This window comes from Atractosteus spatula, chromosome 8, assembly GCF_055471065.1.
Source record: "Atractosteus spatula isolate fAtrSpa1 chromosome 8, fAtrSpa1.hap1, whole genome shotgun sequence".
Classification (NCBI taxonomy): Eukaryota; Metazoa; Chordata; class Actinopteri; order Semionotiformes; family Lepisosteidae; genus Atractosteus; species Atractosteus spatula.
The window spans coordinates 2,023,072-2,050,073 of record NC_142713.1 but is presented as its reverse complement, the minus strand read 5'-3'; the positions used below and the strand labels follow the sequence as shown (position 1 = coordinate 2,050,073).

Sequence of the window (27,002 nt, the reverse complement as noted above, 5' to 3'; positions counted from 1 at the left end):
CTGTACAGACTCTTACTGGAGACACTGTATAGACACACACACCTGTACAGACTCTTACTGGAGACACTGTATAGACACACACACACCTGTACAGACTCTTACTGGAGACACTGTACAGACACACACCTGTACAGACTCTTACTGGAGACTCTGTACAGACACACACCTGTACAGACTCTTACTGGAGACACCGTACAGACACACACCTGTACAGACTCTTACTGGAGACACTGTACAGACACACACCTGTACAGACTCTTACTGGAGACACTGTATAGACACACACCTGTACAGACTCTTACTGGAGACACTGTACAGACACACACACACCTGTACAGACTCTTACTGGAGACACTGTATAGACACACACCTGTACAGACTCTTACTGGAGACACTGTATAGACACACACCTGTACAGACTCTTACTGGAGACACTGTACAGACACACACACACCTGTACAGACTCTTACTGGAGACACTGTATAGACACACACCTGTACAGACTCTTACTGGAGACACTGTATAGACACACACCTGTACAGACTCTTACTGGAGACACTGTACAGACACACACACCTGTACAGACTCTTACTGGAGACACTGTACAGACACACACCTGTACAGACTCTTACTGGAGACACTGTACAGACACACACCTGTACAGACTCTTACTGGAGACACTGTATAGACACACACCTGTACAGACTCTTACTGGAGACACTGTATAGACACACACCTGTACAGACTCTTACTGGAGACACTGTACAGACACACACCTGTACAGACTCTTACTGGAGACACTGTATAGACACACACCTGTACAGACTCTTACTGGAGACACTGTACAGACACACACCTGTACAGACTCTTACTGGAGACACTGTACAGACACACACCTGTACAGACTCTTACTGGAGACACTGTACAGACACACACCTGTACAGACTCTTACTGGAGACACTGTATAGACACACACCTGTACAGACTCTTACTGGAGACACTGTACAGACACACACCTGTACAGACTCTTACTGGAGACACTGTACAGACACACACACCTGTACAGACTCTTACTGGAGACACTGTACAGACACACACCTGTACAGACTCTTACTGGAGACACTGTATAGACACACACACCTGTACAGACTCTTACTCGAGACACTGTACAGACACACACCTGTACAGACTCTTACTGGAGACACTGTACAGACACACACCTGTACAGACTCTTACTGGAGACACTGTACAGACACACACCTGTATAGACTCTTACTGGAGACACTGTACAGACACACACCTGTACAGACTCTTACTGGAGACACTGTATAGACACACACACCTGTACAGACTCTTACTGGAGACACTGTATAGACACACACACCTGTACAGACTCTTACTGGAGACACTGTACAGACACACACCTGTACAGACTCTTACTGGAGACACTGTACAGACACACACCTGTACAGACTCTTACTGGAGACACTGTACAGACACACACCTGTACAGACTCTCACTGGAGACACTGTACAGACACACACACACCTGTACAGACTCTTACTGGAGACACTGTACAGACACACACACCTGTACAGACTCTTACTGGAGACACTGTATAGACACACACCTGTACAGACTCTTACTGGAGACACTGTACAGACACACACACCTGTACAGACTCTTACTGGAGACACTGTATAGACACACACCTGTACAGACTCTTACTGGAGACACTGTACAGACACACACACCTGTACAGACTCTTACTGGAGACACTGTACAGACACACACCTGTACAGACTCTTACTGGAGACACTGTACACACACACACCTGTACAGACTCTTACTGGAGACACTGTATAGACACACACACACCTGTACAGACTCTTACTGGAGACTCTGTATAGACACACACACCTGTACAGACTCTCACTGGAGACACTGTACAGACACACACACACCTGTACAGACTCTTACTGGAGACACTGTACAGACACACACCTGTACAGACTCTTACTGGAGACACTGTATAGACACACACACCTGTACAGACTCTTACTGGAGACACTGTATAGACACACACCTGTACAGACTCTTACTGGAGACACTGTACAGACACACACCTGTACAGACTCTTACTGGACACACTGTATAGACACACACCTGTACAGACTCTTACTGGAGACACTGTACAGACACACACCTGTACAGACTCTTACTGGAGACACTGTACAGACACACACCTGGAGTGTGAAGATAAAGAATGAATGAATTACCTGTCTTTTTCTTCCAAGGAGAAGCAGCTGAAAAGAAAGAAAACAGAGCATTTTCAATAAAGTCAATGAGAAGAGTCAGTGGAATAATATACTGTATAAGTACAGTATAAACCTCGAAGGACTCCCTTCACCACAGACCCAAAGAAACAGATCCGCAATCACATCCTGCTCTCACGACGTGTAAGGGGAACTATAGGAAGGCCTCCCGAGGGCTCTTGTTTCCCCGGGGGCACAAAAGGAGGTGACACACAGGAGGCACACCCGCTGCCTCGTGGCGTATCTCCACAGTCCGGGGTCAGAGAGCTCTCCGGGGGCAGCGGGATCTTCCTGTGGGATGGATTTCCTGCCGGCTCAGGGCGCAGGGCCCGCGGAGGAGGGAAAGCAGGGCGACTGGCCCAGCGTCGCCTTGGGGGAACGGGGAGTCTTGGGCTCAGGAACACCCGCTCGCCAGCGCGGGGGCTCAGCTGGAGAGAAATGGGGGGGGGGGTGGGGGATCTAACAGGTTCTGGGGCTGCTCTCCTTCTGTGGGTCTTGAAGATGGGGGGGGTGGGGGTCATCACGAACCCCAGCGTGTGCCGGGATCGCCGGCGTCCTCCGCCCAGTCCCGGGGGAAGGTGGTCATTCCCATTCCGGCACGACCGCGATCCAGACCCCTCCGTCCCAGTGGACACTGGGGAGGTCAGCCTCAGCCCACTGCGCGGGACCGGAGGAGCTGGCAGGACCAGGTCACCAGCCCCCCCCCCCCGCCCCCCAGAGGAGTCTCTGTTTCATCATCGCTCTCCTGTTCCTGTCCAGCCTGCAGAACTTCCTGTTCCTGTTCCACCAGGGGTGTGAATACATCTGTACATGTACTGTACTGTAGGTGAATATACAGTAAGACACACTGTACATGTACTGTAGGTGAATATACAGTAATACACACACACTGTACATGTACTGTAGGTTTATATACAGTAAGACACACTGTACATGTACTGTAGGTGAATATACAGTAATACACACACACTGTACATGTACTGTAGGTTTATATACAGTAAGACACACTGTACATGTACAGTAGGTGAATATACAGTAATACACACACTGTACATGTACTGTAGGTGAATATACAGTAATACACACTGTACATGTACTGTAGGTTTATATACAGTAATACACAAACACTGTACATGTACTGTAGGTGAATATAGAGTAATACACACTGTACATGTACTGTAGGTTTATATACAGTAATACACACTGTACATGTACTGTAGGTGAATATACAGTAATACACACACACTGTACATGTACTGTAGGTGAATATACAGTAATACACACTGTACATGTACTGTAGGTTTATTTACAGTAAGACACACACACTGTACATGAACTGTAGGTGAATATACAATAATATACACTGTACATGTACTGTAGGTGAATTTACAGTAATACACACACTGTACATGTACTGTAGGTGAATATACAGTAATACACACTGTACATGTACTGCAGGTGAATATACAGTTATGCACACACACTGTACATGTACTGTAGGTGAATATACAGTACAGTAATACACACTGTACATGTACTGTAGGTGAATATACAGTAATACACACACACTGTACATGTACTGTAGGTGAATTTACAGTAATACACACACTGTACATGTACTGTAGGTGAATATACGGTAATACACACACACTGTACATGTACTGTAGGTGAATTTAAAGTAATACACACACTGTACATGTACTGTAGGTTTATATACAGTAATACACACTGTACATGTACTGTAGGTGAATATACAGTAATACACACTGTACATGTACTGTAGGTTTATATACAGTAATACACACACTTTACATGTACTGTAGGTGAATATACAGTTATGCACACACACTGTACATGTACTGTAGGTTTATATACAGTAATACACACTGTACATGTACTGTAGATTTATATACAGTAATACACACACACTGTATATGTACTGTAGGTTTATATACAGTAATAAACACTGTACATGTACTGTAGGTTTATATACAGTAATACACACTGTACATGTACTGTAGGTGAATATACAGTAATACACACTGTACATGTACTGCAGGTGAATATACAGTAATACACACACTGTACATGTACTGTAGGTGAATATACAGTTATGCACACACACTGTACATGTACTGTAGGTTTATATACAGTAATACACACTGTACATGTACTGTAGATTTATATACAGTAATACACACACACACTGTAAATGTACTGTAGGTGAATATACAGTAATACACACTGTACATGTACTGTAGGTTTATATACAGTAATACACACACACTGTACATGTACTGCAGGTGAATATACAGTAATACACACACTGTACATGTACATACTGATGAACAGACACAAAGACAGGTAGTTTGAAGAAACAAAGAGACAGTCAGATTGAGACATACAGATAGTGAGACAGAGAGACAGATTGCGAGTCAGACAGAGAGACGGACAGACAGACTGTCAGACAGACAGATAGCAGTGAAATGCACTGAAACGATCTTACCTTTCTCCACTGTTCCCAGACCAGTCAGCAGTAAGAGAGGGTGGGACAGAGGAGTTGTGTTAGGGGGTTAGTACCTTGTGCTGGAGAGAGAGTGTGTGTATCTCTGACCTCTCCAGGCTGTCTTGTCCTGTAGCCAGTGCCTGACTGTGTCGGGGTCTGTGATCCTATAGAGGATACCCTGCAGGGACCACACCTCGCATGGACAGACACGAGCCTGTCTGGGGCAGTTTCTCCATTCTACCCCCGCCCACACACACACACATCACTGGCCCATCTCCACTGTCTGTGTGCATGTGTGTGTCTGCGTTTGTGTGTATGTGTGCGGGTGTATGTGTGTGTGTCTGCGTGCATGTTGTGTGTCTGTGTGCATGTTGTGTATGTGTATCTGTGTGCACGTGTGCGTCTCCGTTTGTGTGTATGTGTGAGTGTGTCTGCGTGCATGTCGTTTGTGTATCTGTGTGTGTCTGCGTACATGTTGTTTGTGTCTGCGTACATGTTGTATGTGTGTCTGTGTGTATGTTGTATGTGTATCTGTGTGTGTCTGTGTGCATGTTGTGTGTATCTATGTGTGTCTGCGTGCATGCTGTGTGTGTATCTGTGTGTGTCTGCGTGCATGTTGTGTGTGTGTCTGTGTGCATGTTGTGTGTGTGTCTGTGTGTGTCTGCGTGCATGTTGTGTGTGTATCTGTGTGTGTCTGCGTGCATGTTGTGTGTGTCTCTGTGTGTGTCTGTGTGCATGTTTTGGGTGTCTCTGTGTGCATGTTGTGTGTCTCTGTGTGTGTCTGTGTGCATGTTGTGTGTCTCTGTGTGTGTCTGAGTGCATGTTGTGTGTCTCTGTGTGTGTCTGTGTGCATGTTGTGTGTCTCTGTGTGTGTCTGAGTGCATGTTGTGTGTCTCTGTGTGTGTTTGCGTGCATGTTGTGTGTCTCTGTGTGTGTCTGCGTGCATGTTGTGTGTCTCTGTGTGTGTCTACGTGCATGTTGTGTGTCTGAGTGCATGTTGTGTGTCTCTGTGTGTGTCTGTGTGCATGTTGTGTGTGTCTGTGTGCATGTTGTGTGTGCGTGTTCTCCTACGCGCAGCTCCATGAAACAAGCGTGTGTGTAAACCATGGCTGTGACTGGCGGACGTCTGAGGGCGAGAACCGACAGCCGGGTCTCTACGGCACGAGACTGCGGGAATTCTGGGAAAGGGGAGCTGGTGCCCCGCTCGGGGGCTGCAGCGGGACCCCCAGCTGCTCGCAGCCCCAGTCTTTAGCCCCCCCGTGAGACCCCGTGTTACATACGTGGCGTCTCTAAGAGTGCGTGACGCCCTGCAGCGTGTGGCGTGAGCTCTCAAGGGCGTTACAGCCCAGCAGGCTCTACAGGCAGGTGTGTGGACGTTCAGCAGGGCAGTGCTACAGGAGTCTGTAGGCACGCAGTGAGTGACCCCCTGAGAACTCTGTAAGGGAATGAGCAGGACAGAAGGGTCTAGGACACAGTGTGCTGTACAGGGGGGTATAGGAGCTCTCAGGGCATCAATAGTGTATTATAGGAGTTCCCAGGTTCTCAATAGTGTATTATAGGAGATCTCAGGTATTCAATGGTGTATTATAGGAGTATTATAGGAGTTCCCAGGTTCTCAATAGTGTATTATAGGAGTTCCCAGGTTCTCAATAGTGTATTATAGGACTATTATAGGACTTCTCAGGTCATCAATAGTGTATTATAGGAGCTCTCAGGTCATCAATAGTGTATTATAGGAGCTCTCAGGTCATCAATAGTGTATTATAGGAGTTCTCAGGTTCTCAATAGTGTATTATAGGAGTTCCCAGATTCTCAATAGTGTATTATAGGAGTATTATAGGAGCTCTCAGGTTATCAATAGCGTATTATAGGAGTTCTCAGGTTCTCAATAGCATATTATAGGAGTTCTCAGGTCATCAATAGTGTATTATAGGAGTTCCCAGGTTCTCAATAGTGTATTATAGGAGCTCTCAGGTATTCAATAGTGTATTATAGGAGTTCCCAGGTTCTCAATAGTGTATTATAGGAGTTCTCAGGTTCTCAATAGTGTATTATAGGAGCTCTCAGGTTCTCAATAGCGTATTATAGAAGTTCTCAGATTATCAATAGTGTATTATAGGAGTTCTCAGGTCATCAATAGTGTATTATAGGAGTATTATAGGAGTTCCCAGGTTCTCAATAGTGTATTATAGGAGCTCTCAGGTCATCAATAGTGTATTAGAGGAGTTCTCAGGTTATCAATAGCGTATTATAGAGGTTCTCAGATTATCAATAGTGTATTATAGGAGTTCTCAGGTTCTCAATAGCGTATTATAGAAGTTCTCAGGTTATCAATAGCGTATTATAGGAGCTCTCAGGTATTCAATAGTGTATTATAGGAGTTCTCAGGTCATCAATAGTGTATTATAGGAGTATTATAGGAGTTCCCAGGTTCTCAATAGTGTATTATAGGAGCTCTCAGGTCATCAATAGTGTATTAGAGGAGTTCTCAGGTTATCAATAGTGTATTATAGGAGTTCTCAGGTTCTCAATAGCGTATTATAGAAGTTCTCAGATTATCAATAGCATATTATAGGACTTCTCAGGTATTCAATAGTGTATTATAGGAGTTCTCAGGTCATCAATAGTGTATTATAGGAGTATTATAGGAGTTCCCAGGTTCTCAATAGTGTATTATAGGAGCTCTCAGGTCATCAATAGTGTATTAGAGGAGTTCTCAGGTTATCAATAGCGTATTATAGGAGCTCTCAGGTTATCAATAGCATATTATAGGAGTTCTCAGGTCATCAACAGTGTATTATAGGAGTTCTCAGGTTATCAATAGCGTATTATAGGAGTTCTCAGGTTATCAATAGTGTATTATAGGAGTTCTCAGGTCATCAATAGTGTATTATAGGAGTATTAAGGATCGCACAGTATTGTAGTCTACAGTACCGGAGGGTGGGCAGTATTGTGTTCTGGCTCTGTATCAATGGTGTATTATAGGAGTTCTCAGGTCATCAATGGTGTATTACAGGAGTATTAAGGATCGTACAGTATTGCAGTACAGTACACAGTATCATGTGTTCTGGCTCTGCAGTGTGCAGGAGCAGGCGGGGGTGCACAGTGTTTATCGACACAGAGGCTGACAAGGCAGCGGTAGACTAGCGGTACAGGTCCCGGGGGTCCGCGGGGAGTGGGTTTGAGTGTACAGAGTGTACAGACCCGTGCAGGCCCGCAGTGTCTAGGGGAGAAACGGGGACTGGGAGGAACACTGGGGCAGGGCAGTGTCCGCAGTCGATCCAGAGTCTACAGGGGAGGGAGTCGCCCGGCTCTCGAGAAACAGACAGTCCCAGCGGGTCTACAGGAGGCTCGGGGGGTACACTGGGGTGACAGAGGTTCAGGCGCGCCTTTAGGAGTGTACTGCACAGTGTTAGAGGCTATGGGGAGCGTGAAGGGTGTTGTGGCTGCTGGGGTCCACAGGGGGCAGTGAAGGGGCACAGGGGAGCCTGCGGGGGTGTGTGGGTGTCTACGGAGGCTTCAGAGTGGGGCTCCAGGAGGGCAGGTCAAGGAGGTGTGTGTCATGCCGTGTGTCAGCCAGGGGGGAGGGAAACGCAGGAGCGGGGGGGGGGGGGGGGGGGAGGAGGGTTAGAGAGGGGGGCGCTGTATTTCGGGGTTACCTGGCATGGGGGTGCCGGAGGTGGCAGTGTAGTGTCGGCTCTGAAGACACCGTGTGGCAGAGAGAAACCAGACATCAGCCATTTCAAAGGAAGCGGTCAACGCTGGACTACACTCTCTCCCCCTCTCCTGCGCCTCACTCCCTCTCACTCTCCTGTGCCTCACTCTCTCTCACTCCCCTGCGCCTCACTCTCTCTCACTCCCCTGCGCCTCACTCTCTCTCACTCTCCTGTGTCTTGCTCTCTCTCACTCTCCTGCGCCTCACTCCCTCACTCTCCTGTGTCTCGCTCCCTCTCACTCTCCTGCGCCTCGCTCTCTCTCACTCTCCTGTGTCTCACTCTCTCTCACTCCCCTGCGCCTCACTCTCTCACTCTCCTGCGCCCCACTCCCTCTCACTCCCCTGCACCTCACTCCCTCTCACTCTCCTGCACCCCACTTCCTCTCACTCTCCTGCACCGCACTCCCTCTCACTCCCCTGCGCCTCACTCTCTCTCACTCTCCTGCGCCTCACTCTCTCTCACTCTCCTGCACCTCACTCCCTCTCACTCTCCTGCATCTCACTTCCTCTCACTCTCCTGCACCCCACTCCCTCTCACTCTCCTGCACACCACTCCCTCTCACTCCCCTGCGCCTCACTCTCTCTCACTCTCCTGTGCCTCACTCCCTCTCACTCTCCTGCACCTCACTTCCTCTCACTCTCCTGCACCCCACTCCCTCTCACTCACCTGCTCACACCCCATCTCCTTTGCCTCACTCCCTCTCACTCTCTTACTAACCCCCATTTCCTGCGCCTCACTCTCTCTCACTTCCTCTCACTCCCCTGCATCTCTCTCTCTCTCACTTTCCAGCGTCTCACTCCCTCTCGTTCTCCTGCGCCTCACTCTCTCTCACTCTCCTGCTCACCCCATCTCCATCGCCTCACTCCCTCTCACTCTCCTGCACCTCACTCTTCCATTCCCCTCTGTCTCCTGCGCCTCACTCTCCTCCCCTCCCTGTTCCAGGGCACCAGTGTGACCCACAGACCCGCCCGCCTCCCTCTGTACCCCTCACGCCCTCTCCCCCCTCCTCTTGCCCTGCCCCCCCCAGCAGAGACCTTCCTGTGGTTCACCCCCCTCTCTTACCCATCTCCTCCAGCTCGGAGGTCATGGACTTGGAGCGCAGGGCGATGGCTGGGGGGGTCAGCCTCTTACTCTGCTGGGGGACTGGAAGGACAGCAGACAGAAGATGAGAAAGATCTCAGAAACAGAAACAAACGACCAGCATCTCTAATGACGACACATCTCCCAGTCTGTACAGGACGGCTCCCTCTAGTGTTTCAGCACCAGACTGTACAGGACAGCTCCCTCTAGTGTTTCAGCACTGCTCTGTACAGGACAGCTCCCTCTAGTGTTTCAGCACCAGACTGTACAGGACAGCTCCCTCTAGTGTTTCAGCACCAGACTGTACAGGACAGCTCCCTCTAGTGTTTCAGCACTGCTCTGTACAGGACAGCTCCCTCTAGTGCTTCAGCACTGCTCTGTACAGGACGGCTCCCTCTAGTGTTTCAGCACCAGACTGTACAGGACAGCTCCCTCTAGTGTTTCAGCACTGCTCTGTACAGGACAGCTCCCTCTAGTGTTTCAGCACCAGACTGTACAGGACAGCTCCCTCTAGTGTTTCAGCACTGCTCTGTACAGGACAGCTCCCTCTAGTGTTTCAGCACTGCTCTGTACAGGACAGCTCCCTCTAGTGTTTCAGCACCAGACTGTACAGGACAGCTCCCTCTAGTGTTTCAGCACCAGACTGTACAGGACAGCTCCCTCTAGTGTTTCAACACTGCTCTGTACAGGACAGCTCCCTCTAGTGTTTCAGCACCAGACTGTACAGGACAGCTCCCTCTAGTGTTTCAGCACTGCTCTGTACAGGACAGCTCCCTCTAGTGTTTCAGCACTGCTCTGTACAGGACGGCTCCCTCTAGTGTTTCAGCACCAGACTGTACAGGACAGCTCCCTCTAGTGTTTCAGCACTGCTCTGTACAGGACAGCTCCCTCTAGTGTTTCAACACCAGACTGTACAGGACAGCTCCCTCTAGTGTTTCAGCACTGCTCTGTACAGGACAGCTCCCTCTAGTGTTTCAACACCAGACTGTACAGGACAGCTCCCTCTAGTGTTTCAGCACTGCTCTGTACAGGACAGCTCCCTCTAGTGTTTCAGCACTGCTCTGTACAGGACGGCTCCCTCTAGTGTTTCAGCACCAGTCTGTACAGGACAGCTCCCTCTAGTGTTTCAGCACTGCTCTGTACAGGACAGCTCCCTCTAGTGTTTCAGCACCAGACTGTACAGGACAGCTCCCTCTAGTGTTTCAGCACTGCTCTGTACAGGACAGCTCCCTCTAGTGTTTCAGCACTGCTCTGTACAGGACGGCTCCCTCTAGTGTTTCAGCACCAGTCTGTACAGGACGGCTCCCTCTAGTGCTTCAGCACTGCTCTGTACAGGACAGCTCCCTCTAGTGTTTCAGCACCAGTCTGTACAGGACAGCTCCCTCTAGTGTTTCAGCACCAGACTGTACAGGACGGCTCCTTCTAGTGTTTCAGCACTGCTCTGTACAGGACAGCTCCCTCTAGTGTTTCAGCACTGCTCTGTACAGGACAGCTCCCTCTAGTGCTTCAGCACCAGTCTGTACAGGACAGCTCCCTCTAGTGTTTCAGCACCAGACTGTACAGGACGGCTCCCTCTAGTGTTTCAGCACTGCTCTGTACAGGACGGCTCCCTCTAGTGTTTCAGCACTGCTCTGTACAGGACGGCTCCCTCTAGTGTTTCAGCACCAGTCTGTACAGGACAGCTCCCTCTAGTGCTTCAGCACTGCTCTGTACAGGACAGCTCCCTCTAGTGTTTCAGCACTGCTCTGTACAGGACGGCTCCCTCTAGTGTTTCAGCACTGCTCTGTACAGGACAGCTCCCTCTAGTGTTTCAGCACCAGACTGTACAGGACAGCTCCCTCTAGTGTTTCAGCACTGCTCTGTACAGGACAGCTCCCTCTAGTGTTTCAGCACCAGTCTGTACAGGACAGCTCCCTCTAGTGTTTCAGCACTGCTCTGTACAGGACAGCTCCCTCTAGTGTTTCAGCACCAGTCTGTACAGGACAGCTCCCTCTAGTGTTTCAGCACCAGACTGTACAGGACAGCTCCCTCTAGTGTTTCAACACCAGACTGTACAGGACAGCTCCCTCTAGTGTTTCAGCACTGCTCTGTACAGGACACCTCCCTCTAGTGTTTCAGCACCAGACTGTACAGGACAGCTCCCTCTAGTGTTTCAGCACCAGACTGTACAGGACAGCTCCCTCTAGTGTTTCAGCACCAGACTATACAGGACAGCTCCCTCTAGTGTTTCAGCACCGCTCTGTACAGGACAGCTCCCTCTAGTGCTTCAGCACTGCTCTGTACAGGACAGCTCCCTCTAGTGTTTCAGCACCAGACTGTACAGGACAGCTCCCTCTAGTGTTTCAGCACTGCTCTGTACAGGACGGCTCCCTCTGGTGTTTCAGCACTGCTCTGTACAGGACAGCTCCCTCTAGTGTTTCAGCACCAGACTGTACAGGACAGCTCCCTCTAGTGTTTCAGCACTGCTCTGTACAGGACAGCTCCCTCTAGTGTTTCAGCACCAGACTGTACAGGACAGCTCCCTCTAGTGTTTCAGCACCAGACTGTACAGGACAGCTCCCTCTAGTGCTTCAGCACTGCTCTGTACAGGACAGCTCCCTCTAGTGTTTCAGCACCAGACTGTACAGGACGGCTCCCTCTAGTGCTTCAGCACTGCTCTGTACAGGACAGCTCCCTCTAGTGTTTCAGCACTGCTCTGTACAGGACAGCTCCCTCTAGTGTTTCAGCACCAGACTGTACAGGACAGCTCCCTCTAGTGTTTCAGCACTGCTCTGTACAGGACAGCTCCCTCTAGTGTTTCAGCACCAGACTGTACAGGACAGCTCCCTCTAGTGTTTCAGCACTGCTCTGTACAGGACAGCTCCCTCTAGTGTTTCAGCACCAGACTGTACAGGACAGCTCCCTCTAGTGTTTCAGCACCAGACTGTACAGGACAGCTCCCTCTAGTGTTTCAGCACTGCTCTGTACAGGACAGCTCCCTCTAGTGTTTCAGCACTGCTCTGTACAGGACAGCTCCCTCTAGTGTTTCAGCACCAGACTGCACAGGACAGCTCCCTCTAGTGTTTCAGCACTGCTCTGTACAGGACAGCTCCCTCTAGTGTTTCAGCACCAGTCTGTACAGGACAGCTCCCTCTAGTGTTTCAGCACTGCTCTGTACAGGACAGCTCCCTCTAGTGTTTCAGCACTGCTCTGTACAGGACAGCTCCCTCTAGTGTTTCAGCACCAGACTGTACAGGACAGCTCCCTCTAGTGTTTCAGCACTGCTCTGTACAGGACAGCTCCCTCTAGTGTTTCAGCACCAGACTGTACAGGACAGCTCCTTCTAGTGTTTCAGCACCAGACTGTACAGGACAGCTCCCTCTAGTGTTTCAGCACCAGACTGTACAGGACAGCTCCCTCTAGTGCTTCAGCACTGCTCTGTACAGGACAGCTCCCTCTAGTGTTTCAGCACCAGACTGTACAGGACAGCTCCCTCTAGTGTTTCAGCACTGCTCTGTACAGGACAGCTCCCTCTAGTGTTTCAGCACCAGACTGTACAGGACAGCTCCCTCTAGTGCTTCAGCACCAGACTGTACAGGACAGCTCCCTCTAACACCACTCCTTTTGTCCTTGTTTGTCTACTGATCTACTGACCTTTCTTCCTGGACGCCTCCTCCATCTCTGGGTTGCGGGTCACCATGACGACTTTCACCATGAGGCTGTTGCCCCCCTGACGGATCATGTTGACCACCTGCCTGTGGCCCACCTTGACCACATTCTGACCGTTGACCTGGCAGACACAGAGAGGGGGCGTTAGCGCAGACAGACCGAGAGAGCACTTCCAGGCACAACTCAGCAACACTACAGTTCCACCGACACAGCAAGACCACCAGAGTACAAACAGTGACCGCTGAGGCCACTGCTGACCTCAATCAGAAAGTCTCCCATCCGCAGGCCGGCTCTCCAGGCCACACCCCCCTCATCCACAGACTCCAGGTACTGTAGAGCAGGAAAGGCTGGAGTGGGAGTGAATTCTTCTATAGGGGTCTGAGCTACAGAGAGAGAGAGAGGGGTTCATACAGACACACTGACTGGACACTCCAGTACATTAACACTGCACTGAGAGAGAGAGGGGTTAATACACACACACTGACTGGACACTCCAGTACATTAACACTGCACTGAGAGAGAGAGAGGGGTTCATACAGACACACTGACTGGACACTCCAGTACATTAACACTGCACTGAGAGAGGGGTTCATACAGACACACTGACTGGACACTCCAGTACATTAACACTGCACTGAGAGAGAGAGGGGTTAATACAGACACACTGACTGGACACTCCAGTACATTAACACTGCACTGAGAGAGAGGGGGGTTAATACACACACACACTGACTGGACACTCCAGTACATTAACACTGCACTGAGAGAGAGAGGGGTGAATACACACACACTGACTGGACACTCCAGTACATTAACACTGCACTGAGAGAGAGAGGGGTTCATACAGACACACTGACTGGACACTCCAGTACATTAACACTGCACTGAGAGAGAGAGGGGTTAATACAGACACACTGACTGGACACTCCAGTACATTAACACTGCACTGAGAGAGAGAGGGGTTCATACAGACACACTGACTGGACACTCCAGTACATTAACACTGCACTGAGAGAGAGAGGGGTTAATACAGACACACTGACTGGACACTCCAGTACATTAACACTGCACTGAGAGAGAGAGGGGTTAATACACACACACTGACTGGACACTCCAGTACATTAACACTGCACTGAGAGAGAGAGGGGTTCATACAGACACACTGACTAGACACTCCAGTACATGAACACTGCACTGAGAGAGAGAGGGGTTAATACAGACACACTGACTGGACACTCCAGTACATTAACACTGCACTGAGAGAGAGAGGGGTTCATACAGACACACTGACTGGACACTCCAGTACATGAACACTGCACTGAGAGAGAGAGGGGTTCATACACACACACTGACTGGACACAAGACAGATATAAACCTAGACAATACAGTTCAATAAAAAAACAAAGAAACATAATAGAAACAGACTGTTAACTGACTGCAGGTCATCTGCCATGTTTTGTTAACTGATCCCTGGGCCTCTTGTAGCGTTTTCTTCAAATAAACCAGGATATCGGTTTCAACAACCAGGCTGGGGAGCTCGTTCCACACTCCTGCAGCCCTTTGTGTAAAGCGGCGCCCTGTGCGCACAGATTTAAAACCACCCCCGCACACCCCGCGCTCGCGTCCTCCAGCTCGCGTGTCACCGTTCGGGCGGGAGAAAGCTGCGGGTTCCAGCCCTGTGAGGTTTCTGCAGCTCCTTCAGCCTGTCTGTGTACAACTGTCCCTCCAAGATTCTCCCAACTGGGTACTCTTCTCCGAACTGATTCCAGAGCAGCACAAATTGCTTCGATAAGAAGGTGACCTTGACCGCACCCAGTGCGCTAGACTAGGTCCTTCTAGTGCGTTATATACAACTTGAAAGCGCTGTTATTCTAACGTTCGCTCGGTATTGCTTCCCGAATCTGTCTGGTCGTTGGGAATGATGAGACTATATAAACACCCCGGTCTTCAAACCCATATCCCCGTTCTGCAGCTTGAGACACCTGCGCCTGTCTACTCTAAACGTCGTCTTCCAAAGCGATCGAAACAAAGGAGTGTATCTGGGGGGGGGTATTAGAGGTGACCTCTGACCTTTGGCCCCTCTCAAGACGAAGCCGAACCCCTCGTTGTCTTTCTTCTGTAGCAGCACCGTCTTCTCTTTGATGATGTAATCACTAAGGGACACAAAAGAACACGCAGGCTGTTAGGACCCTAAGCAAAGGCTGTCCCTGTCGCTGCCCGACTGTCGTTTTTTTTGGTGTTCCTGTCAATTTGCCTTTCAAATTCTGAGACACACAGTGTCACTCAGGCTGGTGTATCAGTCAATATGTCAGTTTGGCATTGTGCTGCAGTCAGACAGTCAGTAAGTGTGTCAATAGGTGTCTGAGCCAGTCGCTGTGTTACAGTCAGGGACAGTCAAACAGTGTGTCAGACTGCCAGTATGTCCGAAAGTGAGCGTGTATCTGACAGACAGCATGTCAGAAATTCAGAGCGTCCGTCAATCAGTGTTTCAGAGAGTCAGCGTGTCAGCTAGTCAGTGTGTCAGACAGTCAGTGTGTCAGTGTGTTAGTTAATGAGTGTGTCAGAGGGTCAGTGTGTCAGACAGTCAGTGTGTCAGTGTGTTAGTCAGCATGTCAGACTGTCAGTGTGTTAGTTAATGAGTGTGTCAGAGGGTCGGTGTGTCAGACGGTCGGTGGTTCAGTAAGTTAAAGTCGATGTGTCATTCGAAAGCACTCCCTGAGTCCCACAGTGCTCCAGTCAGCGGGACGAGCAGTCACTGGGACTGTGTGAGCTGATCAGGAGCCTGTCAGCGTCTCCGCTCCGGACTGGAACGCGGAGAAGCCAAGAAGTGAGGTAACTGCACCAGCGTATGAGCAGCGCAGCCAGGAAAAGCTCAGTTCCCACACACACACACACACAATGGCACACTGCGAATCGTACAGAAAGTTACCGATCCAGACCCACCGAGAGAACACGCAGAAATTCCCTGGTGCACAACCTGAGATACACACTTGCGTGCTCCACACAGTCCTCCATCTGTCATTCTCTGCTTTTCACCAAGCGCGCGCCTCAGCCCCCAGACACAGCCTCCGAAACATATTCTTCTGAGCATCTTCTCCTGCACAGCCTCCTACCACAACACACACACGCACAGATGAGAGAGAATCAGAGGAACACACACACCAAGCTCCTTCTACCCCTGCTCACATCGAGGGAAACCGTGGCCTACAGCTGTAGGTATGACAGCCCCAGCGATCGAGCGCACGAGCGCTGTTTTTAGAGATATGACCAGCTCTACAGTTTGCACACGCCCCTGAGCGCACACAGGCGTTTCTCATCCACACCTGTGCCTTCACCTGCCCGGCAGCACCTGGACACACCTGAGCAGGGAACCAGCAGGCCAGAGCCTCACACAGAGGTGCTCACCCTCAAAGCAGAGCCCTGGCCCCCTCCTGTCACACAGATAGACACACACAGGCAGTGTGTACACACATATAGACACACACAGGCAGTGTATACACACATATAGACACATAAAGACAGTACGTACACACATATAGACACATACAGGCAGTGTGTACACACATATAGACACATAAAGACAGTACGTACACACATATAGACACATACAGGCAGTGTATACACACATATAAACACATAAAGGCAGTATGTACATAATTATAGACACATACAGGCAGTGTATACACACGTGTAGACACACACAGGCAGTATACACACACATAGACACACACAGGCAGGATATACACACACACCCATCAACAGGCAGTATATATACACACACACCCATCAACAGGCAGTATACACACACACACACCAACAGGCAGTATATACACACACCCATCAACAGGCAGTATATATACACACACCCACCAACAGGCAGTATATATACACACACCCACCAACAGGCAGTATATATACACACACCCACACACACACACAGGCAGTATATTCACACACACCAACACGCAGTACACACACATACTGTATATACACACACACGCCACATTGTTCTCATTTGTGAAATCCACATTGTGTTCCAGTGCCAGACACACACGTAGCGTGAAGCCCAGTGACTGTGCAGGGACCAGGCCTGTCACAGTCCCTGCTGCCAGTCTGCCTGCACACACAAGCAGGCCTCTGCCTCTACCTACGCAGACAAACACTATCTCATAGCTACAAGTCTGCTGCTACCTGTATCTGCTGAGACAAACACACACACCCACACACACCCACTGACACACACACAGACTCCTGGACGTCTACCTGAGCTGGATAGGAGATCTGTACTCACTACCTATAACTGCTGAGACAAAACGACAAAACACTTACTTCACTTACACACTGTCTCATCCAGAGACACACACACTCATCCAGAGACACACACACGCACAGACCCAGAGCCCCATACACGCACACAGATCCAGAGACACACACACAGATCCAGAGACACACACAACACACAAACACAGATCAAGAGACACACAGATCCAGAGACACACAGAGATCCAGAGCTCCACACACACATAGACCCAGAGCCCCATACACGCACACAGATCCAGAGACACACACACAGATCCAGAGACACACACACCACACACAAACAGATCCAGAGACACACAGAGATCCAGAGCCCCACACACACAGACACACAAACACAGAGATCCAGAGACACACAGAGATCCAGAGCTCCACACACAGACACACACACACACAGAGATCCAGAGACACACAGAGACCCAGAGCCCCACACACACAGACACACAAACACAGAGATCCAGAGACACACAGAGATCTAGAGCCCCCCACACACAGACACACAAACACAGAGATCCAGAGACACACAGAGACCCAGAGCCCCACACACACACGCACACACACGCACACACACGCACACACACGCACACACACCTCTCCTCTCCCTGCCGGAGGTACCTGTAGATGAACCAGATGCTCCGGTTCCGGGGGCCTAAAGAAGGCCAGCTGGAGGAGAGAGCCAGCTCGCCCCCCCCCTCTCCTCCTCCTCCTCCTCCCATCGCCGCGGCAACCCCCGCCATGGGCGGCCCCCCCCACCCCCCAGGGTGGACCCCCACCCCGGCGACGGCGGCGGCGGCGGCGGCGACAGCGGCGGCCGAGCGAACGAGGGGCACCCGAGAGCAGCAGAGAGAGCCGAGGCAGGAGAGAGACGAGGCGCCGGCAGGCAGGAGGCAGAGCGAGACGGGGGGCCTGCGGAGTGGACCCCCATCCTACTCGGGAGGAAAAGAGCCGCACGAGCGAGCGAGCGAGCGAGAGAGAGAGAGAGAGAGAGGCGCTGGGACTGCGACAGGCAGGCGGAGGAGCAGAGAGGAGAGAGAGGGAGACGGAGGAGGAGGAGGGAGGGGGAGGGGAGAGAGACGGAGAGGGGAGAGAGAGAGAGGGGAGAGAGAGAGAGGGGAGAGGAGAGAGGAGAGAGAGAGAGAGGGGAGAGAGGAGAGAGGAGAGAGAGAGAGGGGAGAGAGAGAGAGAGAGACAGAGAGGGAGAGGAGAGAGAGGGGAGGGAGGGGAGAGAGGGGAGAGAGACAGAGAGGGGAGAGAGAGAGAGAGGGGAGAGAGAGGAGAGAGACAGAGAGGGAGAGGAGAGAGAGGGGAGGGAGGGGAGAGAGGGAAGAGAGGGGAGAGAGGGGAGAGAGGGAAGAGAGGGAAGAGAGGGGAGAGAGGGAAGAGAGGGAAGAGAGGGGAGAGAGGGGAGAGAGGGAAGAGAGGGGAGAGAGGGGAGAGAGAGAGAGGGGAGAGAGAGAGAGGGGAGAGAGGGGAGAGAGACAGAGAGGGAGAGGAGAGAGAGGGGAGGGAGGGGAGAGAGTGGGGATGGAGGGGAGAGGAGAGAGAGGAGAGAGACAGAGAGGGGAGAGAGAGAGGAGAGAGAGGAGAGAGGGGAGAGAGGAGAGGGGAAGAGAGAGAGGGGTAGAGAGAGAGAGGGGTAGAGAGAGAGAGGGGTAGGAGAGAGAGGGGTAGGAGAGAGAGAGGGGTAGGAGAGAGAGAGGGGTAGAGAGAGGAAAGGGGAAGAGAGAGAGGGGTAGGAGAGAGAGGGGTAGGAGGGAGAGGGGTAGGAGAGAGAGAGGGGTAGGAGAGAGAGGAGAGGGGTAGGAGAGAGAGAGGGGTAGGAGAGAGAGGGGAGGGAGGGGAGAGAGGGGAGAGAGGGGAGAGAGACAGAGAGGGGAGAGAGAGAGAGGGGGAGAGAGAGAGAGAGGGGAGAGAGAGGAGAGAGACAGAGAGGGAGAGGAGAGAGAGGGGAGGGAGGGGAGAGAGGGAAGAGAGGGGAGAGAGGGGAGAGAGGGGAGAGAGGGAAGAGAGGGAAGAGAGGGGAGAGAGGGGAGAGAGGGGAGAGAGAGAGAGGGGAGAGAGAGAGAGGGGAGAGAGGGGAGAGAGACAGAGAGGGAGAGGAGAGAGAGGGGAGGGAGGGGAGAGAGAGGGGATGGAGGGGAGAGGAGAGAGAGGAGAGAGACAGAGAGGGGAGAGAGAGAGGAGAGAGAGGAGAGAGGGGAGAGAGGAGAGGGGAAGAGAGAGAGGGGTAGAGAGAGAGAGGGGTAGAGAGAGAGAGGGGTAGGAGAGAGAGGGGTAGGAGAGAGAGGGGGGTAGGAGAGAGAGAGGGGTAGAGAGAGGAAAGGGGAAGAGAGAGAGGGGTAGGAGAGAGAGAGGGGTAGGAGGGAGAGAGGGGTAGGAGGGGAGAGGGGTAGGAGAGAGAGAGGGGTAGGAGAGAGAGAGGGGTAGAGAGAGAGGAGAGGGGTAGGAGAGAGAGAGGGGTAGGAGAGAGAGAGGGGTAGGAGAGAGGAGAGGGGTAGGAGAGAGAGAGGGGTAGAGAGAGGAGAGGGGTAGAGAGAGAGAGGGGGGTAGGAGAGAGGAGAGGGGTAGAGAGAGAGAGGGGTAGAGAGGAGAGGGGTAGGAGAGAGAGAGAGGGGTAGAGAGAGGGGTAGGAGAGAGGGGTAGGAGAGAGGAGAGGGGTAGAGAGAGAGAGGGGTAGAGAGAGAGAGGGGTAGAGAGAGAGAGGGGTAGAGAGAGAGGGTGTTCTGTATGTCTGTGTTCCATGTTTGTTTACACTCATCTCTGTCGATATTTTTAACATCCCTGAAGGACACCGATATCATACAGAGCTCACACACATGATCACACACACAGCCACTGACACACACACACACCCTATATAAACTGGAGCCCCCAAAGTAAACACATGCAATCACAGAGAGACCAGGCAAACTCCCCTCAGAAGGGCCATCCAGTCTGAACGTTAAGCCACGATTCGAGAGCTGTGAAGCAGAGCTCATCATGGCTCCTTGGTGCACGCCCTCTGTGACCTTAGACTGACACCCTCCTCATCCTCACCGGATCTGTAAAGAAACCCAGTGCCCATCCAGTGCCCCCCTGGACAGGGCGGCCCCAGCAGGGATCACCTACAGAGTGACTACACATCAACACCCGGTAGCACAAACGTAGAGGAATTCAGTCTCTTTCCTCCACATCTCCCTGTGAACATTCCCATCTTTGTCTTACCTCCAGCTGACTTCAAAATGAATGTCATCTGCACCCATCTGCATCCAGAATATTGTCAAACGTTCTCTCCGGGTCATTAACAATTTCTGTACTCAGGAGAGTCTAGACTACTGTAAAAGGTTCCCTGCACATCATTCTGAAATACTGTAACTACCCCCATTCAGCAGGGTCTAGAACACTGTAGCAAGTTCACTCCAGGTCATTACTATATAACTACCCCCATTCAGCAGGGGGGGTCTAGAACACTGTAGCAGGTTCACTCCAGGCCATTACTATATAACTACCCCATTCAGCAGGGGGGGTCTAGAATGCTGTAGCAGCTTCACTCCAGGCCATTACTATATAACTACCCCATTCAGCAGGGGGGGTCTAGAATGCTGTAGCAGCTTCACTCCAGGCCATTACTATATAACTACCCCATTCAGCAGGGGGGTCTAGAACACTGTAGCAGGTTCACTCCAGGCCATTACTATATAACTACCCCATTCAGCAGGGGGGGTCTAGAATGCTGTAGCAGCTTCACTCCAGGCCATTACTATATAACTACCCCCATTCAGCAGGGGGGGGTCTAGAACACTGTAGCAGGTTCACTCCAGGCCATTACTATATAACTACCCCCATTCAGCAGAGGGGTCTAGAGCACTGTAGCAGGTTCACTCCAGGCCATTACTATATAACTACCCCATTCAGCAGGGGGGGTCTAGAACGCTGTAGCAGGTTCACTCCAGGCCATTACTATATAACTACCCCATTCAGCAGGGGGGTCTAGAGCACTGTAGCAGGTTCACTCCAGGCCATTACTATATAACTACCCCCATTCAGCAGGGGGGGTCTAGAACACGGTAGCAGGTTCACTCCAGGCCATTACTATATAACTACCCCATTCAGCAGAGTCTAGAACACTGTAGCAAGTTCACTCCAGGCCATTACTATATAACTACCCCCATTCAGCAGGGGGGGTCTAGAACACTGTAGCAGGTTCACTCCAGGCCATCACTATATAACTACCCCCATTCAGCAGGGGGGTCTAGAACACTGTAGCAAGTTCACTCCAGGCCATCACTATATAACTACCCCATTCAGCAGGGGGGGTCTAGAACACGGTAGCAGGTTCACTCCAGGCCATTACTATATAACTACCCCATTCAGCAGAGTCTAGAACACTGTAGCAAGTTCACTCCAGGCCATTACTATATAACTACCCCCATTCAGCAGGGGGGGTCTAGAACACTGTAGCAGGTTCACTCCAGGCCATCACTATATAACTACCCCCATTCAGCAGGGGGGTCTAGAACACTGTAGCAAGTTCACTCCAGGCCATCACTATATAACTACCCCATTCAGCAGGGGGGGTCTAGAACACTGTAGCAAGTTCACTCCAGGCCATCACTATATAACTACCCCCATTCAGCAGGGGGGGGTCTAGAACACTGTAGCAGGTTCACTCCAGGCCATCACTATATAACTACCCCCATTCAGCAGGGGGGGGTCTAGAACACTGTAGCAGGTTCACTCCAGGCCACTACTATATAACTACCCCATTCAGCAGGGGGGTCTAGAGCACTGTAGCAGGTTCACTCCAGGCCACTACTATATAACTACCCCATTCAGCAGGGGGGGTCTAGAACACTGTGGCAGGTTCACTCCAGGCCACTACTATATAACTACCCCATTCAGCAGGGGGGGGTCTAGAACACTGTAGCAAGTTCACTCCAGGCCATCACTATATAACTACCCCATTCAGCAGGGGGGGTCTAGAACACTGTAGCAAGTTCACTCCAGGCCACTACTATATAACTACCCCCATTCAGCAGAGGGGTCTGGAACACTGTAGCAGGTTCACTCCAGGCCACTACTATATAACTACCCCATTCAGCAGGGGGGTCTAGAGCACTGTAGCAGGTTCACTCCAGGCCACTACTATATAACTACCCCATTCAGCAGGGGGGTCTAGAGCACTGTAGCAGGTTCACTCCAGGCCATTACTATATAACTACCCCATTCAGCAGGGGGGTCTAGAGCACTGTAGCAGGTTCACTCCAGGCCATTACTATATAACTACCCCATTCAGCAGGGGGGGTCTAGAACACTGTAGCAGCTTCACTCCAGGCCATTACTATATAACTACCCCCATTCAGCAGGGGGGTCTAGAGCACTGTAGCAGGTTCACTCCAGGCCATTACTATATAACTACCCCATTCAGCAGGGGGGATCTAGAACGCTGTAGCAGGTTCACTCCAGGCCATTACTATATAACTACCCCATTCAGCAGGGGGGGTCTAGAACACTGTAGCAAGTTCACTCCAGGCCACTACTATATAACCACCCCATTCAGCAGGGGGGGTCTAGAACGCTGTAGCAGCTTCACTCCAGGCCATTACTATATAACTACCCCCATTCAGCAGGGGGGTCTAGAACACTGTAGCAAGTTCACTCCAGGCCACTACTATATAACCACCCCATTCAGCAGGGGGGGTCTAGAACACTGTAGCAGGTTCACTCCAGGCCATTACTATATAACTACCCCCATTCAGCAGGGGGGGTCTAGAACACTGTAGCAAGTTCACTCCAGGCCACTACTATATAACTACCCCCATTCAGCAGGGGGGGTCTAGAATGCTGTAGCAGGTTCACTCCAGGCCATTACTATATAACTACCCCATTCAGCAGGGGGGGGTCTAGAGCACTGTAGCAGGTTCACTCCAGGCCATTACTATATAACTACCCCCATTCAGCAGGGGGGTCTAGAGCACTGTAGCAGGTTCACTCCAGGCCATTACTATATAACTACCCCATTCAGCAGGGGGGTCTAGAGCACTGTAGCAGGTTCACTCCAGGCCATTACTATATAACTACCCCATTCAGCAGGGGGGTCTAGAACACTGTAGCAGGTTCACTCCAGGTCATTACTATATAACTACCCCATTCAGCAGGGGGGGTCTAGAATGCTGTAGCAGCTTCACTCCAGGCCATTACTATATAACTACCCCCATTCAGCAGGGGGGTCTAGAACACTGTAGCAAGTTCACTCCAGGCCATTACTATATAACTACCCCATTCAGCAGGGGGGGTCTAGAATGCTGTAGCAGGTTCACTCCAGGCCATTACTATATAACTACCCCATTCAGCAGGGGGGTCTAGAGCACTGTAGCAGGTTCACTCCAGGCCATTACTATATAACTACCCCATTCAGCAGGGGGGTCTAGAGCACTGTAGCAGGTTCACTCCAGGCCATTACTATATAACTACCCCATTCAGCAGGGGGGGTCTAGAACACTGTAGCAGCTTCACTCCAGGCCATTACTATATAACTACCCCCATTCAGCAGGGGGGTCTAGAGCACTGTAGCAGGTTCACTCCAGGCCATTACTATATAACTACCCCATTCAGCAGGGGGGATCTAGAACGCTGTAGCAGGTTCACTCCAGGCCATTACTATATAACTACCCCATTCAGCAGGGGGGGTCTAGAACACTGTAGCAAGTTCACTCCAGGCCACTACTATATAACCACCCCATTCAGCAGGGGGGGTCTAGAACGCTGTAGCAGCTTCACTCCAGGCCATTACTATATAACTACCCCCATTCAGCAGGGGGGTCTAGAACACTGTAGCAAGTTCACTCCAGGCCACTACTATATAACCACCCCATTCAGCAGGGGGGGTCTAGAACACTGTAGCAGGTTCACTCCAGGCCATTACTATATAACTACCCCCATTCAGCAGGGGGGGTCTAGAACACTGTAGCAAGTTCACTCCAGGCCACTACTATATAACTACCCCCATTCAGCAGGGGGGGTCTAGAATGCTGTAGCAGGTTCACTCCAGGCCATTACTATATAACTACCCCATTCAGCAGGGGGGTCTAGAGCACTGTAGCAGGTTCACTCCAGGCCATTACTATATAACTACCCCATTCAGCAGGGGGGTCTAGAACACTGTAGCAGGTTCACTCCAGGTCATTACTATATAACTACCCCATTCAGCAGGGGGGGTCTAGAATGCTGTAGCAGCTTCACTCCAGGCCATTACTATATAACTACCCCATTCAGCAGGGGGGGTCTAGAATGCTGTAGCAGCTTCACTCCAGGCCATTACTATATAACTACCCCCATTCAGCAGGGGGGTCTAGAACACTGTAGCAAGTTCACTCCAGGCCATTACTATATAACTACCCCATTCAGCAGGGGGGTCTAGAACACTGAAACAAGCAGGGTCTAGACTGCTGTAAAACATTCTAGATACATTCAGGACAGCACTCCTCTGCCATATGACCTCTAGAACACCTTACAGAATCTCAAACTGACTGATTTGTACGTTTAAATGCGGTTTTCCATCATCAACAGACCAGTGGAGCACTTCAGGGCAGCTCAGAGCAGCTCGGGTTGGAACTGCAGTCAAGACTCCATCACAAGACATGCTCAACACGTGCTCAACACCGGAGGTCCCAACACACGCAACATCAACACTCATATTAATATCTGGCCGAGGATAATTATGGGACTGAGGCATCTGAGTTTGTACTAACTGAGAATTCATACAGAAGCCAGTATGTGATTTTCATACATGTATTCTTATTTTCATTAAGGCATCTTAGTCACTACGGCCATGCTGGGCGGTCTGGCCAGTGGCCGGGGTTCTGAGATGTTCTAGTCCAGATCGATACAAACACACAGATACTGACCACCAGTATGTGACATCCTCACACACACACCCTTACTTTACAGACAGGAGGGGGCTAACTTCGTCACCCACTGAAGAGCAGTCCCACCTGGGAGACGCACAGCGATCATTCTGCACCAGCAGCCCCACCTGGGAGATGCACAGCGATCATTCTGCACCAGTAACCCCACCTGGGAGACACACAGCGATCATTCTGCACCAGCAGCCCCACCTGGGAGACGCACAGCGATCATTCTGCACCAGCAGCCCCACCTGGGAGATGCACAGTGATCATTCTGCACCAGTAACCCCACCTGGGAGACGCACAGTGATCATTCTGCACCAGTCATCCCCACCTGGGAGACGCACAGTGATCATTCTGCACCTGTAACCCCACCTGGGAGATGCACAGCCATACTTCTGCACCAGTAACCCCACCTGGGAGACGCACAGCGATCATTCTGCACCAGCAACCCCACCTGGGAGACGCACAGTGATCATTCTGCACCAGTAACCCCACCTGGGAGACGCACAGTGATCATTCTGCACCAGCAACCCCACCTGGGAGACGCACAGTGATCATTCTGCACCAGCAGCCCCACCTGGGAGACGCACAGTGATCATTCTGCACCAGTCACCCCACCTGGGAGACGCACAGTGATCATTCTGCACCTGTAACTCCACCTGGGAGACGCACAGCGATCATTCTGCACCAGCAGCCTCACTGCACACAGATCAGGGGGAGGAGACCAGGTGGATTGAGAGGAGCTGCAGGAAGACTAGAGTGCTCAAGCCTCTTCTTCATGAAGACATGTTAGTAATTTAGGAAACAGTGGCAGTTTTGTCCAGAGGAAAAGCAGTCCAAACCAGGAAGAAAGCTCTTCTCTCTCCTCACACACACACATATACCCCTCCTCACACACACACCCTCCTCCTCCTCACACACACACACCCACCCCTCCTCACACACACACCCACCCCTCCTCACACACACACCCACCTCCTCCTCACACACACACACACACAGCCCTCCTCCTCACACACACACACACAGCCCCCCTCCTCACACACACACATATACCCCTCCTCACACACACACATATACCCCTCCTCACACACACACCCACCCCTCCTCACACACACACATACACCCCTCCTCATACACACACCCTCCTCCTCCTCACACACACACACAGCCCCCCTCCTCACACACACCCACTCCTCCTCACACACACACATATACCCCTCCTCACACACACACACAGCCCCCCTCCTCACACACATACATATACCCCTCCTCACACAAACACCCACCCCCCCTCCTCACACACACCCACCCCCTCCTCTTCACACACACACAGCCCTCCTCCTCACACACACACACACACACACAGCCCTCCTCCTCACACACACACACACAGCCCTCCTCCTCACACACACACACACACACACACACACACACACAAAGCCCTCCTCTCACTGTCTGTAAACAGAGCTCAGTAATGAATGAAGGCAGCAATGCTCACACACGCACACACGCACACTCGGAGCCAGAG

The 27,002-nt window shown here is 51.1% G+C and overlaps 1 protein-coding gene across 1 annotated transcript in view; it reads right to left on the bottom strand.

Annotated features, from left to right (window-relative positions):
* The window catches only part of shank1 (SH3 and multiple ankyrin repeat domains 1), a 124,594-nt gene that overhangs the window by 32,094 nt on the left and 65,498 nt on the right, over positions 1 to 27,002 (bottom strand). The window contains exons 17-21 of the mRNA XM_088923574.1: positions 15,336 to 15,418; positions 13,524 to 13,648; positions 13,251 to 13,386; positions 9,600 to 9,680; positions 2,280 to 2,306 (exon numbers count right to left, since the gene is read on the bottom strand). Coding sequence (XP_088779700.1) covers positions 2,280 to 2,306; positions 9,600 to 9,680; positions 13,251 to 13,386; positions 13,524 to 13,648; positions 15,336 to 15,418 — 452 coding nt within the window. The remainder of the gene's footprint in view (positions 1 to 2,279; positions 2,307 to 9,599; positions 9,681 to 13,250; positions 13,387 to 13,523; positions 13,649 to 15,335; positions 15,419 to 27,002) is intronic.